The 22037-nt window shown below is 37.7% G+C and overlaps 1 protein-coding gene across 32 annotated transcripts in view; it reads left to right on the plus strand.

Moving 5' to 3' along the window:
- Window positions 1–22037, plus strand: part of SORBS2 (sorbin and SH3 domain containing 2) — a 207377-nt gene that overhangs the window by 117869 nt on the left and 67471 nt on the right. For 13 of the 32 annotated variants that reach the window (XM_070499873.1, XM_070499882.1, XM_014855789.3 and 10 more), the window contains 4 exons: window positions 5–31; window positions 271–395; window positions 16462–16600; window positions 19951–20123. In XM_070499873.1, coding sequence (XP_070355974.1) covers window positions 5–31; window positions 271–395; window positions 16462–16600; window positions 19951–20123 — 464 coding nt within the window. Of the gene's footprint in view, window positions 1–4; window positions 32–270; window positions 396–1181; window positions 1818–12651; window positions 12688–16461; window positions 16601–19950; window positions 20124–20746; window positions 20906–22037 lie in introns of those variants that run through there. The other 19 variants (XM_070499863.1, XM_044760676.2, XM_070499864.1 and 16 more) reach the window with 6 other exon arrangements.

Raw genomic sequence — 22037 nt, forward strand, 5'->3', positions numbered from 1 at the left:
TTAGGACGTGATTCTCAGTCACCAGACTCAGGTACAGAAAAGCTATTCTGAATCACCATTACATTTGTTGTGTCTTTTTTTCTTTTAACATATCCATAGCCACAGTGTTGACCTCATAGTAAACTTAAATTGCATCTACAGTTATGCATATTAAATTAAATTTCTAAAAAGAAAACTTCAATTTTGGAAATTAAAATAAATTGTATTAAAAAAAATGTTAAAAGTGAATGTAGATATTTTTGTATCCAATTTGTTTTCCCTTAATAAAAGCTTGGAGATCTTACAATGATCGAAATCAGGAGACACTGAATGGAGATGCTACATATTCCTCTCTTGCAGCAAAAGGTTTTAGAAGCGTTCGACCAAACCTGCAAGAAAAAAAATCACCAACTCAGGTAATCCTTCACATTCTTGTCTACCGTGTTATTTCAAAGGTATTAAACCATTGCTTTAGAGCCTCTTTTCTAATAACGTGTATTTTGATACATATATTATCATTAATATATTTTTGCTTTTGTATTTCTATTGGTTGCCAGACTTGTATTTACAACATGAGAAGACAAGTTTTAAGTTCAAAACTTGAAGGTTTTTTTTTTCTGATTCAGCTCATAAAAGTCAGTCAGTCTCTAACAATGTTTAGGATATATTCTAATTCTTAAAAAGCTATCAGCTGATGATTTAGATTTCAAAGTTGTGAGGTCAGCAATACATTATGTACTCAATAAATATGAATTGTGCAACTGCTCATTATATTAACTGAAGGAACTCTGTGTTGAGATATTAGTAAAATTGTGCCACAAATATGAAAAATGTTATCGAAACAATGTGACTAAATGCACCGTATATAAATATATACCTCAAGGTCTAAAAATATGCCAAGAGAACATATGTTCACTTTTAATATAATTTCCCAGGATGTAGATGGAGACAAACTTTGTAATGTATTCTCTGTAAAAATTATTTTCCCCCAGAGGGCAGCTATTGATAATAAATTAAAATGCATTCTAAACAGAATAAAAATGATCACTATCTAACCAACAAAATATATAGCATGATAAGAAGGTGCGACATTACTTTCTTTAAGGGTAGAATTAACACTGGTTTCTTGATGACTAACTCTGACTTTCTCTCTGTTTTTCCTTCAACATTATTTCTTTCTCCGGATGCTTTTGGCAACTCAGGCACCCCTTCCACCACCTAAAAAAGAGAGCTCTTGTAGTCCCTTGATAACCAATCACACAAAGGGTGAAATTTTAGACCAATTAGTAACTAACACACAAAGTCCCTCCTGTACAGAGTACTTTTCTAACAAAAAACCTCTTCAGGGAATGATGTATTCTAATGAAGACTCCGGCCAGACAATTGTATATTCTGAAGAATCTAACACAACTGTGTCATATACACAAAAAATCACTAATCCACAACCACCTTCCAGCACCGGTTCCCCACCAAATGCTGACACTGGTACCCCCTTTCTACAAGAGGACTACATGCAAGATTCTCAAACTCGGAGAATTTCTACATTGAAACTAATCCACAACCAGGATCTAGGATGTAGCATCCCCTTTAATACTCCACAGTTTTCCAAATCTGTTGAAGTACCATCATTTCTCAAAAAGCCTTGCTCACCACCCCCTAACCCAGTGCCTGAGATACACACAGCATCTCTTTCCATTCAGATAGCTCCCCTTTCAGGACGTGATCCTGAAAGCCACAAACAGCTACCTGAGCTTTCTCCAGAGACCACAAAGATACCTCTTCAGCAAGACAGACAAAAATCTGCAGTTGCCGCAGCCTCTCAGTCCTCAGACTGCCGGGTGATCCATTCCACTTTCCAATCTCTCCTTACAGGCTACTGTAGAGACCCTAACCCCTTTAGTTTGGGCTTCTCATATAACCCAATGCTTTGTTAGTTTCTAAGCAGGAAGGGAAAGGAGAAAGAAACTATCTTCCTATTAAAATCCTACTAAATTAATTGATAAATTTCTAGATATCTTTTAATTAAAAATATATATGTATATATATACACACACATATACGTATACACAGAGATCTTTTATCCAGAAATCATGTCATAAAACTTTTTTTCCTTCTAGGTATTTATTAGAAATCCTCAGTGGTTGATTATCACTTAAGACCCCACGTACTACTTCAGGGCTCAAAGTACTTCTTAAGTTTTAGAGAAACATTTTTCGTGCCAGACCTTTCAGTACCTAGATTTACATTATTTACATTTATAAAATCTCTTAAAATAATTGTCAATTCTAATTCACTTTGGCGGGAAACGTTTATCAATTCAACCAGCGTTTATTTCTTTGTAGCTCAATGTTCATTTTCCCTGAAACTTGATCAATTTCTACCTTTTAAAATGTATCATTTCAGAAAGTATATTAATCAGTCTTTAGTACTCAGACTGTTAGAAAGTAAATCTTTATTTGCCTATATGTACAATTCCTTCATAGCATCATTCTGCTGGCATTTATTAATTTATTTAGAAGAGAACTGTGGCTCTCTTCACTGCTCCTCCACAAAATGATGTAGTGTTAAGAGCATAAGCTTTAAAGATAAACTGTAGATTTCAATCCATGCTTCATCTCTGGTGATGTGGGAGGGCCACCATCTTAACTTCTCTGTGAGTCTGAACAAATAAATGAGAATATTCATTAATCCTTAATTCACAGATTGTGGTGAGACTAAGGAGGATAGAGGTAAATTACCTAGGACGGAGCAAGCACCGCATAAATGGTAGCTGTTAGTAAAAGATACACTATTGGCAACAACAGCAGTAATGGGCATATTGAAACACTAGTACCTAAGTAGATTTGTGCAATACTGTTTCCTGTAGCTGTGCTCTTAAAGATCATCCAAGACACATCCTTGAAGAGATACATTTTTAAACTTTATAGAAAATCTCCAACAGACATCTGATTGACACCAACATCCCCTCCCCCACTCATAAAGTGAAAGCTTTAAGCTTAGATGATTAAAAAGGTAAGCGGGTATTTTCATATATCTACTAAAATATCTCCTTCAGGGGCCGGCCCCGTGGTCGAGTGGTTAAGTTCACCCGCTCCTCTTTGGCAGCTCAGGGTTTCACTGATTCGGATCCTGGGCACAGACATGGCACTACTCGTCAGGCCATGTTGAGGCAGCGTCCCACATGCCACAACTAGAAGGACCCACAACGAAAATATACAACTATGTACTGGGGGGATTTGCGGAAAAAAAGCAAAAAAAAACTCCTTCATCAGCTAATCATGATATGCAAAATTTATTCATTAAAGTAATTTCTTTGAATTAAGGTAATGTCTTCTGAGAGCCCCTATAAAATAAGTTAATAGGAATAACAAAAACAATAATGATAATAGCAGCTAACAAATAGTAAGAGTATATTCTATGCAGGCACTGTTCCAACTTATTTATATCTATTAATGACTTCTACAGTCCCATCAGGTACAGAGCAAAATCAAGCTGAGACACTAACAGACAGCGTTGTGCTAGTGTCAGAGAGCAGATTTACTCGTGTCCCGGGACGTGTCCCTCCAGGATGGAGGGTAGGACAAGTCATCGCAGACGCCACCATGTGAACAACTCAGTTCACTCATCTAACATAGTTTGGTTCTTCTAAATGATTTTATTATGTTTGAAAACTTACTTTTGACAGCTTTCCTTTTTCATGCTTTGGTCGCTATCCAGGCTGACCAGAAACAGTCGCTTTTATGACACAATCCCTAGAGAATCAGCATGATCCACAAGTTAAGATTTAAGATCCTGTCACTTTTATTCATTCAACAAATATTTACTGGGCATCTATTATGTGTCAAGTCTGTTCTAGCCGCATAGCTGCATTTGAAACCATTGATGATTACAGTCTTATCGGGAGTGGGGGTAACAAACATTAATAAACACTTAAATGAGTAGATGACATGCCTTAGAAGGGGATTATTTGTTCTTCTGTGACTGGCTTTTGTCACTGAGCATAATGTCCCAAAAGTTCATTCATGTTGTCTCATACAACAGAATTTTCTCCTCTTTTAAGGCTGAATAAAATTCCATCGTATAAACTAAACAATGCTGAGCAGGGACTTGAGGAGCAGAGTCTACGGTAAATAGGGTAGTCATAGGGTTCTCATTGAGAAGGAAGAAGAGTTTCGAAGGAGGAAGATCGTTCTCAGCAAAGGCAATACCTGGTGGCAAGGCTTTAAGGCTGAAGCATGTTGGGGGTGCTCGAGGACCAGCAAGGAAGCCAGCGGGAAGGAGAGAAAGTAAGTGAGGCAGAGAGTAAGAAGATGCGAAGTTAGAAGCAAGAGAGGCCAGGTGACAGAAGTCCCCATAGCCATTGCAAGGATTTCGACTTTCACTCTCAATAAAAATGGGAGTCACTGGAGGATTTTGAGGCTGCCACTATTGTTATTTGACATATAGTCTAACAGAATTATTCCAGCAGCTCAGCTGAGAACAAACTATAGTTGGCAAGAAGGAGAGTAGGCAAGCCAGTTAGGTGGCTGTTGCAACAATTTAAAGGAGAAATGGTGGTGGCTTGAGACAGGGTGCAAGTAGTGGAGGTGGTGAGAAATCAGATTCGGAATGTATTTTGAAAATCAGTGAATGGGACTTCTTGACAGATTGCATGTGGGAGGTGAGGGAAAACGAAGAGTCAAGATTGACCCAAGGTTTTGAGACTTTGCAATGGGGAAGGATGGAATTTGCCATCCTCTGTCCATTGAGACTGGATAACTGTAGATAGCACAGGTTTGGCGGGTGGACAGAGGTTCCATATGAGACATGATAAGTTTGAGGGATCCGCTAGACATCCAGATGGAGAGGTGGAGTATGCAGTTGGATATATGAGTCTGGAGTTCAGGTCGAATGTCCAGGTTGGAGACATAAGCCATTAGCTTACAGGTGGTTTTGTAGCCAGGAGACCAAATGAGATCACCAGGGTGAGAGTACAGTATAGAGAAAAGAGGACGCCCGAGCACTGAGCCCAAGTGCATCCCAACAGCGAGAGAAGGAATCAGGAAAGTAGACTAAAAAGAGTGTCTGCTAAGGGAGGAGGAAATCCAGAAAAATGTGGCACCCTAGAAGCCAAGCAAGGAAAGTACGTTGAGAAGAGATGGTTAACTGCCCAAATGCTGCTGACAGAACAAGTGTAAGATGAGATCTGCTAACTTACCACTGACCTCATAGTGGGGAGAGAGACCTTCTTGGAGGGGGCCTAAGAGAGATTGAGAGGAGAGCAATTGGACAGTCGGCTCTTTCAAGGTGTTATTCATATAAGACTTTCCATCTAGTTATTCCCTCTTCCTGAGCCTCAGTTCCTTCATCTATTTAATGGGGATAATAATGGTGTTCATCCCATAACATTGTGGTGAGGTAAAAATAAGATACTGCATATAAGAAGCTTGCCACAGTGCCTGCTACAAAGTAATCCCTGAATATATAGTAGCTGTGGTTATTTTAAAATAATATCCTTTTTCCAAACTATGCATCTAATTGGGAAAAGAGAATATATTATTTTCAACAATATGTCGTGTTTTTTTCTTACCGATGGATAAAAGTTTATTTCATCTGACCAGCAGTTTGTTCCAAGACGACGGTGTGTCATCTTATATAACACTTTGTCAAAAGGTGGCACAAAACTGTTGCAGTTTTGACTGTTTTTTCATTGTGGTAAGAATATTTACTGTGAGATCTAGCCTCCTAACAAATGTTAAAGTGTACAACACCATTGTTGTAAGTGGAATCATGCAATACTTGGCCTTCTGTGACTGGCTTAGTTCACTGAGCATAATGTCCCCAAAGTTCTTTCAGGTTCTCGCATATGACAGAATTTTCTTCTCTTTTAAGGCTGAATAAAGATCCATTGGATGCATATACCACATTTTCTGTATCCGTTCATCCATCCATCGACATTTAGGTTGTTTCCACATCTTGCCTTTTGTGGTATGCTTTATTTTTAAGTCTCATTTTCCACGGAATGGCCTTTCACAGTGGTGACCTTTTCATTTTAAATACTTATGTTCCACATTCTGGCAGGACGTCTCAGTAAATGCCAAGAAGTGTAAGCTACACACTCTAGTCAGCCAAATATGTGCTCTGTTATAAAGAATTGGCCTCCCATGGAAATAAATAGCAGATCCAAGAAACAAATTCTCTATACCTAGAGGTGAAAAGAAAACTTCAGTGTTCTAGAAGTTTCATTTACATATTTTTGTTGTTTTTATTAAAATCTGGCCATTAGTTTAAGAAGAAAACGGCAGCCCACTGTTAGGAATTTTAGTTCTCTCCATATTTGATCACCTGACAAATTGTTTTATATACTGCAGATGTTTTAATTTACCTCCTACAAATTCACCTATAGAGAGAACACAAAATGAAGTGTTTACCCTTCTGTTACTGTGCGAACAGATATCCTCTTGCTAAAAATGTCACATTGTTCTCAATGTCAGATAAGTGAAGGCCTAAGCCAGAAGCTTTGAAAAAACAGCAAAAACTACACCCCAAACATTTTCTCTAGCATTTCTGAGTGTTCTGCCCTTTGCTTCAGGAAGATAAACTTGACCCTTCTATCATGAAATAATGTAATCAATCATTAGCCAAAGCTGCACATTCCACAGCTGCTGCTGCACATATGTTGGGGTCTCGGAGGGGAATTTGTCTCACTGTCAAGTAGAAGAGAAAGAAAAGTCATCTCTTTTTCTCCATAGGATCAAGATGTAGACGTTAAGGAGGGCCAAATAATGAATAAACGTCAGCAGTGTGGGATGATAGAAAAGGTGAAGAACATAGAGTATTCTGGACCAGTCCCACCAATACCAGCCACGAGCACTCATATATTCCATTAGTATGGCCAACCAATATCCATAACTTTTTGTGTGTGGGTTTGTTATGCCACTAGTTGATCAGGTCTTTGGCAATTCCTCCATCTGACTAACGTGTGTTGTGTATGTTTCTAAGTGATTGAACAGTAGAGAACATTTGGGAGCCCAGTATGAATTTAGCATCATCTAGAATCCCCTCTACCATACCTCCGAATAGATGAGCATTCAGCCTCTTCTTGAACACACTTAGGAATGGAGAGCTCAGTTACTTTAGAAGGCAGCTATTGCTTGGGAAATTCTTGGATCTAATTATTAGAAAATATTTCTAATGTTGAGTCATAATCTGCCTTCCTTAACTTCTGTGTATTCATCCTACAGAGCAAAACAGATGAAGTTTCCTCCCTCTGCTGTATGACAGTTTTCACAGTATTGCTCTACTCCCTACCCTGCTCTTTGCTGTCTGTAAAGCATTCTTGTGCCTTCCAAGCATCAAAAAAAAATTTTAAATGGCTCTCATTTGTTGAAAGCTATTACAACACACCAGACACCGTACCAGCACTTACATTATCTCACTTCATTTTCACAAGCTTTAGCAGATGGGTTTTATTAATGTCCCTATTTTACACATGAGGAAACTTCGTCCCAGGTCTGTCTGACTCCAGATCCACAGCTTGACAAATAGATTCTCCTGCCTCTATTTTTTAATATAATCTGACTTTTGATCCCTATCTTCTGGCCATGCTCTTAAGATATGACCCCTCTCCAGATTCCAAGTCATGTTCCTGATCTGAGTTCCACAGTACAGTGGAAATACTTACTCCCTTTTTTCAGATACCATACCTCATCAATGTACCCAAATCTGTGTGACCATTTTAGATCAGTTGTCACCCAGGTCTTGGGCAGAGACTATAAGGCTGTTAAGACCTCTGGCAAAAAAAAAGGTTTTTATTATGAAGCCACAGGGCAATTTTGTATCATGAAATGCAGGTGGTACAGCCAGGCCTTAGGAGAACTGGAGAATGGCCAGTTAGCTACCCTCTCTTTCTCCATCTTAGATGCCACATAGTTCCTGTCTCTCCTCTCTGTAAGTCGGCCTCATTCTCCTCTCTTAGTTTCTGTCCTCTCATTACTTCAGGTTGCCTGAGGATTTCCATGACCTTCTCTGGCTCCAGTTATGTGTGAACTTGCACCTGGGTTTGTGGAGTACAGGACCACCTGACTGGGGCATTCAGTGTAATATAATTCAAATTCCCAATTCCTGGCAAGGAGACAGTACCTCACTGGCCTAGTTTGGTTCACTTATTCCCCTTTCAAAACAATCAGCTGTGGCCAGTGAAATGGAGTCACCTAGTACAAACACGGCTGCCAAGCACTTCCTCTTTATCCCCTCAGGAGGTGAGGTGGGAGGTAAAGATTGACTGTGGGGTTTTTTTTTCCACAAAAATTCTTAAACTGTTTATTTAAATTCACTATGGAGATTTAAAATCTAAACAATGATGTGGATAATTATATAATAGAACCCATTATAAGTACTCCTCACAAGGCTTCACCAATTTTCGCTATGTTACCATTTGTTTTCAAGGGTCAACTCCAATTATCCTGTTCGTATTTTAAAGTCAACATAAGATACAGTTTCCTTGAGTTTGTAGAAATTTTAGTACCCATACCTAACAGATGAAGAAAAAAAACTAATGAAAATACCATTATGAAACCTAATAAAATGCAAATAATTTCTTAATGTAAAGATTAACTTTCATATGACACACTCCTAGACATTTTTTCAAGTAAATTACTGTCAATTCTATTGAAAAATAGAAAACAAAACCTGTGAAATCCCTTTGCTTGATATTTAACACATATTTCATATGTTCCTTGAGAAATGAGGCCTGGAAGCTCAGGCATTAAAGACGTTAGAGGAGGAGATGTTAAGACCTCAGACCACAGTGCCATGCCAAGCCACTTGGAACCTGAGACAGAAAAATAATATATCCCCCATATATGTGTTTTTATGTATTTTTAATTTTTTATAGAACATTTCAGTATTTAAAAAAGTATTGAAAAGTAGGTATGTTAAAACTAAACATTATTTTGTTTAAACATTTTATTTATACCCAAACATAATTTATTATAATTTTATTTCATCTTAAATTAGTCAAAATTTGTTTAAGATCATCATTGGTCAAGGGGAAACTGTCAAATCTGACTGTCCTCTCAATAGAAATGGGATCAGAAGAAACAGATCTTGAACATATTATTATTTTATTATATTATTGCTTCCATTAAAAATCCAGGATACTAATTCTTCCTTTTGCCTCAGTCTTCAATATGGCTTAGCATGGCACTGGTTATTTAAATTTTTGATATTTTGTTCAGTATGGATTTTTTTCCCATTGATTTTGATTTTTTTTTTAAGATTGCATTGAAATAGTGCTTATCTGAGTTACTGAGTTTTTGTCATTCCATTAAATTTTGCACCCAACATGGGTGCCGTACTGGCCTCCCTCTTGGCCTGGCCCTACCAGACCATGCTCCCTTTCTCTATACCCCAACTCCACATCAAGCCCACATCCAATGACTTTCTTTTCACCTCCAGTTTCTGCGTCTACTGAGTTAACAAACTGATGGTCTGGGGCGTGTGATGATAGATGTGTTTTGTTTGGTTGGCACAGAGTTAATTTTATTCTTCATTTGGCCACCTTTAGGAGGAACATGCCTTCTCTTTTCCACTCCAGTTCTTATCATCTCCTCTTATCTAACACCTGGCTTGATTTTCACATTCTGGATACACTCCTGGCCCAGTGGACACTTGAGTTTGCAATGCTTACATCCAACCTGGTTTACTTTTGTACTGCTGAAGCTCACTGTTTCTGAGTCCTCTTGCTCCCTAATTCCTCAAGGAGTTCAACCTGAATTTAGTGATCTCTTTCATCCTCTGGTTCTGCTCAGTATTCTGGATTGAATTCATTTGGACCAGGAGGTTCAATGCTATTTTGAATACCTAGGCACTCTCTCTCTTAGAGTACTAAGTATGTTGAGGTTTAAGCACCGTCCCCTTCCTTTGTAGAGACCAGACAACAGCAAGCTCATTTTTCTAGTTCTTCTCTCCCTTATAGCCCAACAGTTGGGAAAATGTCACAAAGTTGGTGACATTTGACTTATATTCAAACACCTTAACCTTTACATGGTCTTGAAAACACTGAGACACAAAACAACCACAACAGTTTTCTGCAGTCGTCTGCCACCAATTCAATAGAGGAAAAAACCCAACTATTCCTGTTTTAAATTAGGTTTTCCTCCTTCAAGGTAGTCCAGATTGAGAAAATACTTCCTTCTTCCCTTTTTCACACTTTTCCTTCTACTCATCTCACATGCTCCTCAGGGAAATACATACATTGTGATTCTCTCTCCTTCTGTGTCTAAGAGGGTATTTCATTCATGTGGACATCAGGGTTATGTGAAGGAGCCTCAACTAGTCTAAGAGGTTATTTACATCTTTATCCCAAGATATTTCAAAGCTTTGTGGGTGACCAATAGACGGTTGAACTTTTGAGTTTTATCTATATAAATTTAAGTGTGGTATGACTCACCAAGAGGCATTTCATCTGTTAACTTCACACACACACACACACACACACACACACACACACTAAAAGATTCAAAACTGTGAGCATATCAGGAGGCGGTGAGAGAAATTCAAAAAGTGAAATAGTTCTGTATTCTGTAGATACTCTCTTTGGAAGAATAAATGAATGGCTAAAGATTATTCCTAGACATAATGCTGTACAAACAAACTGATCATACTACCCATAACATAACAATAACATGCTACCCAACCCATAACAATGGTGGCTTTAGAGAGAATATACTTTAGCTTTTGACATGTCTCAAGTCCAAAGGAAATGGCGAAGCCAATCCCATGAGGGTTATAATTATTCGATTTTCCTTTTAATTTTAAAGGAAAAAACCTCCTGTGAACATATAACTCAAATCCTTTCGCATGATCTACATTATTTAGCAGAATTTTCACTTAGCATAAGCAAAGCTGCAGAGATTCATGTTAAATAGAGACCTCTTTAGTGAAACTGCATTATTATGAGAAATTCCCTTGATACTATCCAACCCAAGGCTACTCTCTACTGAATTCCACCCAGACTTTTAGTAAATTCTAACATATTAAGTTGTAATTATTATACTTTCATACTATTATAGTTTTACTTCCAATAAAATCTGCAATTATTACAAAAATTTACTAATAAAAAAGATACATGTCTACTAAAATATTTTAAGTTCTGGGTAACTAAGATTTCTGTCAGTTAAGTCTAGAGATTTTAAGCCATATACAGTAAAAAAGTATCACATTTATAATGAGTGTATTTAAACACAACAAAAAAAGCTTATTAAGTGAAAATAGAATAAAAATTTGTTTTTTAATCCCGAGTTGGAGTTTCTTAACCTGTTAGATTAAGAATGTGCTTTAGAGTACCTATGAATACCAAAGGTCAGGCAGAATTTTATATGTACGTGAATTTGTGCATTTTTCCTAAGAGAAGGACCAATAGCTTTCATCGGATTTTTAAGGTGTCTGTGGCCAAGAGAGACCTTTTTATATGGTGGATTTTTTTTTTTAAGTATTCAATTAAAAGTCCAAGGGAAAAAATATGACTTTTTATGAGATCAACAACCTGCTTGACATCAACTGTTATGAAAATGATGACTGGTCAAGAACATCAAATGGTACCACTTAACCCTTTACTAGGCAAGATTTCTAAGTTTATACAGTTCTTTTGCCTTCATTCCCCATCCTCATACTAATATCCTACAATACTTTTGGCTAGCTGTCTTATAACTGACACCACACCAAACACTCAAAAAAAACCTCTATTGTGGAGGTGCTGGGGAGTAAGAAAAACAAAATTTCCTTCAGAGTTTTGTTCACTCATGTTGAGGCTGATGCTTATCATCATATTTGACACGTGCACACAGACATCACCAAGGTTAGAATGAATAGCTCCAAAACCTCTAATGGGCCGTCCACACTCTTCCTTTTACAGACAACCCCTCCGCCATGTTTAGCCTCCTGGGTTATACAGCCTTGGAGGTATTGAACCTTTCCTTTCTCCTCCAGTTTCTTTCTCCTTTACCTACCATTTAAAACCAACAGTGGTTCTAACCAACTAGAGTATATTCTAACCCCTGTCCGTGGCTGGTTTTCTTTTTCACTTCATCTTCACGTAGATACCGCTATTTGCACCGCTAGGATATTTTAAAGTTCAATTCTTTTAGTAGTTTATAGTGAAATCAAAAAAGAGATTCAGTGGTTGGAAAGAAAACAAAATTCCCTTTCCACTTAGTTCTTTTTAGTTTGGTCAGTCTTTAGATCTGTGAGTCAGAAAAAGTGAGGCAAATTGGTTTATATTTTGGGAATATTGTCTTGGGGGGATGGCTACAAATACTTTTTTAGTGAATGGAAAACTAATTCTGCTGACCAGTAGACAGCCTGATAGCATTTTGCTATCACAAGCACAAAAACTAAAACTACTGAGGAAAAAATTCCTTAATGCTAGTGCTCTCAAGCCCCCACCCAAAATTACGATGGAGTGCTGTGTGAAAACTGGTCTTATTTCCAAAAAACACTTACTGGATTCCTTTTCTTCATGTTTTCATGCTTTATCTGTACTGTGTGGCTGGCACCTAATCCGTCTGAATGTACTTCCTTAAAGTGCTTGCAAATCAAATCGATGCTTTGCCTTCTCTGCCACATTGCAAAAAGAGATGTTTTTATTAATTGGATCATTTATATCTCTTCTTATTCTCTCCTCAAACTCAGCTTGGAAACCAGAACTTAACTGCCAATGTGCTGGAGGTAAATGCTTCACAGACACACAGACAAACCACAGCGGAAGCCTCTTCTTCATGCCCTCCTTCTGTGGTACCTTGTAACCGAACTACTTTCTCATCAGACGGTGGCTCCGGGCCCACATCACTTACCCTGCCACCGCCTGCTGATGTGGGGCCTTCACACCTGCACAGACCTCTGACCCTTTCACATTGTTTATGTAAACCACCCGCTCCTTGCTCCTGACCGCCTTATCCACAGAAATGCCACAGGGTCTCACTACAAACTTCTCCCAGGGGAAGTGCTCCTCCTGCTCATGGAGCAAGTCCCCCCCAGCCATCCCAGATGAGCTGCAGGTAGCCAACTCCGACACCACTGACCCTTCTGAAATAGCTTCTCCACCTTGGCTTAGAGGTCTGCCATGACAGATGGCACCACGCTAACCACTCCTGCTGCTATGCGTAATTACTCTTCCTTCCTTGGCCTCCATCATTTTTTAACAGATCTCCAAAGGCCAAAACGACTGAGTCCTTGCCTACCATCTCATTTTGCCGCTGAGCATTGTTATTCGCATAGGTGTGGATTATTAGTACACCCATTCTATACAGTATATGAGGGAAATCCAGTACGGTCATCCTCATAAGCCTACTTTGGGCTGAAAAATTCAGTTATATTCTCTTCATTCCTTTTGCAGTCAGTTATGTTTACACTGTATTGCTCCAGCTAATGAGTTGTACAGTGATTTGCCTTAAGAAGTTATCTGAGAAATTTAGATAAGTATACATATAATATTATGATGATTAGATTATACAAAGAGTGTGAAGTTTTGCAAAAATTTTAAGCCAATATTAAATCCTGGTAGATAACAGTTTACCTCAGAGATTCATATGAATGTGTCATGGGTGAATAATTTGTATATCCTTTTTTCTCACATATATGATTACTGACTGCATGGTGCTAATTCTTCTTGCTCCCTTTTCACTAACAGCTGCTGCTTTTGAACCCAACTACAGGAGTGAATGATGTCAATAATCTTAATGTACACTGCAGAAATTTAGCCTGTGATTTTGGGGGAATTATTTTTCCTGAGCCATTCCAGTGTAGAAATTTATGAATACATTTATTATTTTATAGATTAATAATTTATCTTCCACTTATAGCAATATATAAATATTTCTGTGCATATTATATCATCTAAATATGTCTATATGACAAGCAGTCCTTAATTAATGATTTATGAATGACTAAAATGCTTCAAAATTTTATGGCCCAGATTTTCAATTGCATGTATGGCTCCAATTTGAAAGGCACATAACTTTAGAGGAAGAATGGAAATTTTTTTTAAAATTGATCTTATAATGAAGTTCTAAAAAGCACCGTCATAGACAAAACTTTAGTTGTGCTACATAGTTTTTATTTTGTATCAAGATCATAAATCTGCAAATTTCATGCATGGAGAAATATTATAAGCCATTTGTTTTTCAAGACATTGCAATTACAGTAGACAAAGGATCCTTTTTATTGGATGGAATTTAGTATGCGTTCAATGGCTAGGTATAAAACTTTGCACTGAAATCTTCAGTTGAGCAAGTGGCTACAGAGGGAGCTTCATTTCCCAGGGCCACCACCACCCAGAGTGCCTCCCTCACATTAGCGCCAGGAGCTCAGCAGGCATGGGTCTGTCCATGTTCCACTATGCTTTCAATAGTTCTTAACTTCAAGCTTCAAGGAATGTTATCAGGGCCTTTAACCAAAATTACAAAGCAGTGATAGTATATCAATTTATGTACTAACCTATCTGATTTTCTGTTTTTAAGACCATTCAGGAGTCTTAGAGTTATACATGTAGTCCTGTAGGCACAATCGGAGTTAACTGCGGCTGAAGTTAGTTTCAAGTAGCAATTTAAATTGTGTATAGATTCTCCATGTGGTGATTTTCCAAATAATTAATTCACTATAGCAATAAACTATTTGCTGAAATTCTACGGGTATTATTTCATTAGTAAAATACAGATTGGTTTAACACAATGAGAGAGTAAATCTATTTGCAGTATTTATTTTTTTAACCCATAATCAATTTATTCAAACCATTGAAAGAGGAGTCAGGGCAACTTTCTTAAGTTTAGTAACATAATACATGAAGATTTTTAATAAGAAGAATTCCCCTGCTTTTACCACTAGTTATAACACATTATAACAATAGTTACACAAAGATCAACCAAACTTGATTTCAGCGAGGAAGCAAAAATATTCTCAAATGATTCATCAAAGGTACATAAGGGCTCTGAGGTATTTGGGTGGCCAGTGCCTCACACTTATTTGAATGTCCAGTGCTCTTCAGGTAGAAGACCCTCAGGATACGGTTGCTTATGATGTGAGAGTGGTTTCTGTAGCAGCTTAGAGAAGTACTTAATCAACAAGCACAATCATTGTAACGAAATGTCTATTGACTTTAGGACAGACATGGTATGACCACAAAGGAATGAAATTAGATTTAGTAGATTTATTCTAGGTCATTTGAAAATATATATTGTCCATCTGTGTTTCAGGCCCGTGTAATAGAAGTTTATTTTGTTTTAAAAAGAGTAGAAGAGCCAGCCCTGATGGCCTAGTGATTAAAGTTTGGAGCTCTCCCCACTTTGGCAGCCCAGGTTCATTTCTCGGTCACACCCATCTGTCAGCTGCCATGCTGTGGTGGCAGCTCATGTAGAAGGACTTACAACTAGGATATACAACCATGCACTGGGGCTTTGGGAGGGGAAAAAAGAGTAGAAAAAGTTCACAAATTATGGTTGTTTATCTATGTGCATATGTGTGTTTGTGTGTATTCAGCTCTAAGGTCATTTTAACTAAATGCTCTTACTAATTAATGTTTGGTTTCATTCGCATGCATTATATAATCTCCTGAATGCTCAGGCTTGTCTTGTGCATAGATATGCATGCTTCATAGTGGTGAGCTCAACCTGTGTGAACTAAGCTCATTCAATTCAATTAGAATATGTATCTCTTGAATATCTACCATGTTATTAGCATCAGGTGGCATGTTCTAAAAAGATATATATAAGAAGCATGTATATGACCATCCCCAACAAGAAGCTTGAAATAATTTTGGGGATATAAAATACTCATATATAAGGCAATTAAAACAATAAATTATTAAGAAACAAAACAGAGGCCCATAAAGTGCTAAATGAGATTGGAGTAGGGAGAAGTCAATGGTTTAACATATCTTTCTGATACTCTGCCTGGTATTTGAGTCTCTTAGGATAGATTGCTTCATGATATATAAATCCAATCAATAGTGTTCCTTATGTTCGTCACCTTGCCCTGGAAATATTTATTCACTAGAGGATATCCCTAAGTCTGAGAACCAATCCCTCTACTATGTCAGAGAATATTCATTTCGAATCCTGCATGCAGTGCAGCGTGACTGTGTTTTGACAACTAAAGTCATGATTATAAGAGGAAATTTGCCCTCCGTGTTTATTTTATAGTGACTCCTACTGATACCTTTCGGCATCTCTGTTGGCAGAGTGGCACGGGCACTAGTCAGCTGCTTTCATCCTTCCTAGTCGCCTCCTATGTCCTCCGACATGTAAGAGAGTGATTTTCAGAAATAAAGGAAGATAGAGAAGACACTCAAAAAATGTACCCTCTCTCTCTAGACATCAGTTTCCAAAGTAAATAGAAACTTGACAGCTGATGACTGTCATCTGAATGGAAGTCTTTTATTGTCATCTAAAGGAATGGTGTTTACAGGGGACTCTGTGGTTTAACGGGATGTCTTTGCGTTTTTCTCAGAGCCAGATAACAGTGAATGGAAACTCTGGAGGGGCAGTGAGTCCCATGAGTTACTATCAAAGGCCATTTTCCCCGTCAGCTTACTCTCTACCAGGCTCACTCAATTCAAGCATGATCATGCAGCATGGCCGGTCACTGGGTAAGTCCTTTGACAGTCATGGTTTTCATGACCATTTTGATATAGCAAGTACAAACCACATGAAAAAAAATATAAAACATCAAATTAATTTTTCAAAAAGGAGGGCAGAAGCATTCAACACTCCACTATTCAATGACCCTATCTTAGGGGAGGAATTAGAGATGGCATAGACTCAACATTGGAGAAAATAACACCCAGCTATTCCAAGACGATGACTTCATTTATATCTGAGTCTGGAAAAGGCTATTAGAGCTTTGGGGTGGTGGTGTAGAGAGAAAAGGTGGATAGTTGGGGAGAGGAGAGGGCACACCGCCAGGAGAACATTCATGTAGAGTGTTTCCATGGATAGCAAATACCATCCATGTTCGAGGCAGCCTATTCTTCTGTGGAAGAGCTTTCATTGTAGGAAATTCTTTTGGTATATATAAAGAAGAACTGGCTAATGGTTAGAACAGTCTAACAAAGGGACAGGATGCCTCACAGAGTAGTAAACTACTATTCTAACTGAAGCCAGAGACCATCAGTGAGGGATGTGGGTTCCTCTAAATGATGAATCCCGAATTTTATAGAGAGTTCTTAAATCTTCAGGAATTAAGAATTAGATGAAGGATATAGCTCTCCTCCAGAAAAAAAAGGAAGATTTGAACATTCATAAAAATTTGTAAGCATACAATTTCATGGGGTTCATGAACTCTTTGAAGCCTCTTGGGAAAGAAGCTGTGCTATATAATGATAGAAACATTTTTATGTGGCAAAATATATTGGATGGTTTAGAAAATAATGTAACAAATATTTCTTGGTTTTCAAAAAATGTAAAAAAAAATAACCCAAATCATTAAAAAAAACAGACCAAATTGAACCATCATCTGAATTCAAACTGAAAAAGTTTCCATGATGTGGAGCAACTGGTAGACTTCCAGGGCCACAGGAAGCAGGGAGGAAAGCAAAGGACAAGATAACCACAGCACAGCTCTCAGAAAAGTAGGAGAGGACCAATCCTCTGGCTGCCACTGACCAACAACAGAGAGGAAGAAACTAGAATGCATGGCTTGAATTCTTATTTCCTCTTGGGCAGCAGACAACACTCCCTCTTCCCCAACTCTGTTTGTGTATCAAAAGAACATGATGCTATTAGTTTACCCAGGAATATTTTATGTCAACATCCAGGACATGCATTGTAGAACTCAACTTCTATAGTCAACAAAACCTCAATAAAACTTCCATGTAGCCATGAGACTCATTAATGGAAAGTCTAAATATACCTGTGCCTTCTCTAATGCTCCTCCTGGGATCATCTGTGAATTTTATAATGATGTCCTTTTAGAGTCTAAGAAAGTAGAAAGTCCTTATGCCAAAATGTTGTCCTTTAAACAGTCAGTCTATAGTGTAGTATTAGAATGGGAGTCTGTTATAGCTAGATTTTTTTATGGAGCTATGCATTATCATACATCTATAGTCAAACTACAATTATTCTAGCCATAACAGTTTCCCACATTATTATTATTATCAAAGTCTGACTGTCTCCATTGCCTGTCTTCATGAACACAATTTTGTCCCTCCTCCCAACAAACAAAATATATAAATACTTGAATGTAGAAGAGGTTTTATCTTAGAACATATCAATGATAGATTTTACATATAAACTCTACTGCACAGAAAGAAATTCTCTATATAAACATTGAACAAATTCCAACTGGCCAGTGCTGAGCTGGGTCCTGAGAAGAACATACCAATCTATCCCGCCCTAGAGGAAATTTATATTTAGTTGAGGACAAAAGACTGCAAAAATGAGAGCGGATCTTATAAGATAATAATAAAAGGCTAACATATTATATAAGCTATAAGTTCATAGAATCTTATGAACCATCAATGAAGACAGAGTTAAATTTTTTTTCTTAGTCTCAGACTTTGCACATACTAGGAGCTCAAAAGATAACTGTTGCCTGATAGAAATACTAGCAACATGGTTGCACACTCAAATCCTTTTTGGAGTTAAATGGAAAATCAGAGTCAAATATCACCTTGTGTCTAAATTCGGAGTTTCCTGGAAAAGATACTACTTTAACATACAATGGCACATAAAGTAATTTTATTCCTAGCCTTATTCATTCTTCATCAGAAATGGATTGAAAATGCTTTGCTTTTGCAAACTAAACCCAAAATAGTCATAATAATAAATTTTATAATGGATTTTAGTTTACACAGGTCTTATCCCTACTTATCTTTATAATGATGAGTAAATTTTTTTAAAAATCTTACTTATGAAGTTTTATATAAATTTGCTACAAAAAACACAGTCATATCTTTTGATAGATACGTATCTATATACATAGATACGTAATCAATGCTACGCTGAAACATCAGGACTTTTAGATATCCACATAAAAAGAAACCTTTCTGAGTGACAGGCCTGATAAACCATGGCAAAGAATCATTCTTGGTCACCAAAATTTTGAAATTTATGGTAAACAAAACAGGAAGTCATATTATCAATTGTACCAGATAAATGGTGGTGATGTTGATTTTCGTAAATATCTGTGAACTAAGAGTCAGTGGAACATATAGTATGTATATGTCTTCTCTGTTTCTTATGAAAGCATCCTAAAAGTTCATAAAGATGGCATAAGATAGAAACATGAAGAATCTCATCTAATTTATATGCTTAGGGCAAATTTCATACTCAAGGGGCAGGAAGTCATGGGTTTTGGTATTTTAAAAGCAAAGATATTATGGCCATCATGGTGACTTAAACAAAAATTAATACTAATAATTTAAAATCATTTATTTACCTATAAGCCTTCACATCTAAGTATATGTTTGGATGTGAAGATGTCTCGCTGTGATTTTTGTTTTCACTTATATTTATGAATTCACTGTTGTAGACTCAACAGTCACATCTTTTGTCCTAAGAGTACATTTCAGTACTTTTAAATAATGCTAGTCAGCAGTTTCACAAAAGTAATATTAATTATGGCCTGAGGGAAATTACTAAACTTGTTTCAGCTTCTGCCCCTCATCTGTAAAACAGATCACCCCCCTCCAAGATTAGTAGAAGGGTGAGATGAGATAATGTATGTGAAGTGCTTTCTTACAGTGGCTGCCACACCATCACACGGTCTTTAAACAGATGTCATTCTTCCCCTCGTCTGTCTTCATAAAATGATGAGTATCTTGTTATTAAAGGTCTGTTCAATATATACCTACATATTAACAATGAGTGGCTCAAATTTAAGGTAAATGAGTTAAAAGTGGTAATGAGTGAAATACAAGTTGACAATAAAAATACAAGAAGCACCATTAATTTGTGATTCTTCCTGCATCAAATATATTTCACCAAATTTTCTGCACAGATTCCACGGAGACATACTCCCAGCACGCACAATCTCTGGACGGCACAGTGGGCAGCTCCATACCGCTGTACAGATCCTCAGAGGAAGAGAAGAGGGTGACGGTCATCAAAGCCCCACATTACCCGGGGATCGGGCCCGTGGATGAGTCTGGAATCCCTACGGCAATTAGAACGGTAGGAAATGCCAGCATGTGCGTCGCTCTGGGGCTGTGCACAGACTCCACAAAGGATGGATTGTCGGTGGCTTTGTGCATTCCTATGGTCTTATATAATGAGGATTGCCTTGTGTGCCATCTGAGTTCTCATGAATATTATGCTGTGTGCGGCAGAGAAAGGGAACTGTCGGTGGGAGATAATTACACAAGCTGTTTTTCCATTTCAATTAAAAATCATGAAAATTATGATTTTGTTAAACGATAAAAGTATGTTTCGTTTTGTTTTACCTTTTACCGAGGAGTGTTAAGGTAATAGAGAGAAAAGAGAAGGAACAAGAAAACGTGAATTCTTCAGCTCCATTGAATTCCCACGTGCATTGCAAATAAACCAGTGATGTGTTTCTTGAAATGGATGTGTGTTAACACCAGGAGATTGGGAGCTGTGAATTGGGAGTTGGGAGGTGCGATGATTGGAGGGAAGGGAATTAATGTCTTGGGAAGGAAAAACTGAAGAAAATACACATTTTAGTGTCCCTCTTCAGCTGTGCCTGCTGAGAGCTCTCCCAGGGCTAATAAGTGAAAGTGTTTGGATTTTTTTTTTTTAGTCTTTAAACTCTGCCAGAGCATTGCTTACTGTGTCAGGGCAGCCCCTTCTGGCAAAGCTCAGCAGCAGCAGAGGCAGCACTGAGAGCTTGGGCCGGCAGCTGTCTGCTGACCCAGTCCGCTTGAAGAGGAGGTTTGTGCTAGCCGGCGAGGAGGAGGACTGGGGGAACCAGGATGAGAGCAGCAAGGCCTTTGCAGGTGAAATGGGGGGACAGGGTAAGAACGGAGCTCAGGCTGCAACAGAGCTCCCTGTGTCTGCAGCACCCACATAACTGGCTGGGGCGTTGCCAAGGGCTGTTTCCCTTAAATGCAAACCTGGGGGGCCAAAAACAATAATAGTGGATAGAGGAAAAGAATGGAAAGAGCAGAAAAAAGCAGGTATGATTGGAGACACTCAAAAGGAACTAAAGATAAAATGTGGGGGGTTTCTTCTCTCCTTGAATTTGCGTTCATCATATGGGAATCCTGTGTTCTATATACAGAGAGAAGAGTTGAAAATTGATTATTCCAAGCATCCGAATTACAATTGGGAGCCAAGGAGTAAATTTGTATAGCAGTCTCTGGGATTTTAGACTCATTAGATTCTGGAACGTTGAATGTGACTAATTATAAAGTCCAAAAGTTCTATTCTGGAACTGATGATTGTCATATTTAAGTGACAGAAAAAGTTCAGGGATTGTGACTAACATTGTTAATCTTATAGAGACTCTATGTTTCTGGTGATGGTGTTTTGTCATTTGTTCCCCTTTTAAGATTTCTGACTCAAAATGGTTAAACTTGAATTTCTTCCTAATAATGTAGAGATAAGTGTCAGACAGGTATGGTGTCAATGTTTTTATTTAATTGACCTTTGAGGCATGGTATATACATAAATTAGGAAATCCCGGATTCTTGGTAGTTATGGATTCTGTCTGAAAGAATTTTATCTGAGACCTCTGCATGTGTCGTAAGTCAATAAATGATATGTAACAATGGGTATGCAAAGCTGCACCATTTTTTTTATCCATAAGACATAATTTTCTTAAGTAGCAAGCCTTCTCTTCTTAGTTTTCAAAAGGAAAAAACTGAGCTGTTGTAGATGGTTAGTGCAAATCAAGAAATATTAAAATGTTTATGTTGTTTGTTTACCTTCTGCCCACTCAAAACCATGTTTAGGTATTCATAAGCAAACATATAGACTAAACCTTCAATGCTCGTTTCCCTTCTATAAAATAGAAAATCAAATATAAGCAACCCAGAAGCTCCTTATAAGGAACCATAATTTTTATGTACAGTTGTGCTCTTATTTAGACTCTTTAACTTTACAAAGAAGGTACCGGTCTGTGAAGAC

This window comes from Equus asinus, chromosome 27 (genome assembly GCF_041296235.1).
Source record: "Equus asinus isolate D_3611 breed Donkey chromosome 27, EquAss-T2T_v2, whole genome shotgun sequence".
Lineage (NCBI taxonomy): Eukaryota > Metazoa > Chordata > Mammalia > Perissodactyla > Equidae > Equus > Equus asinus.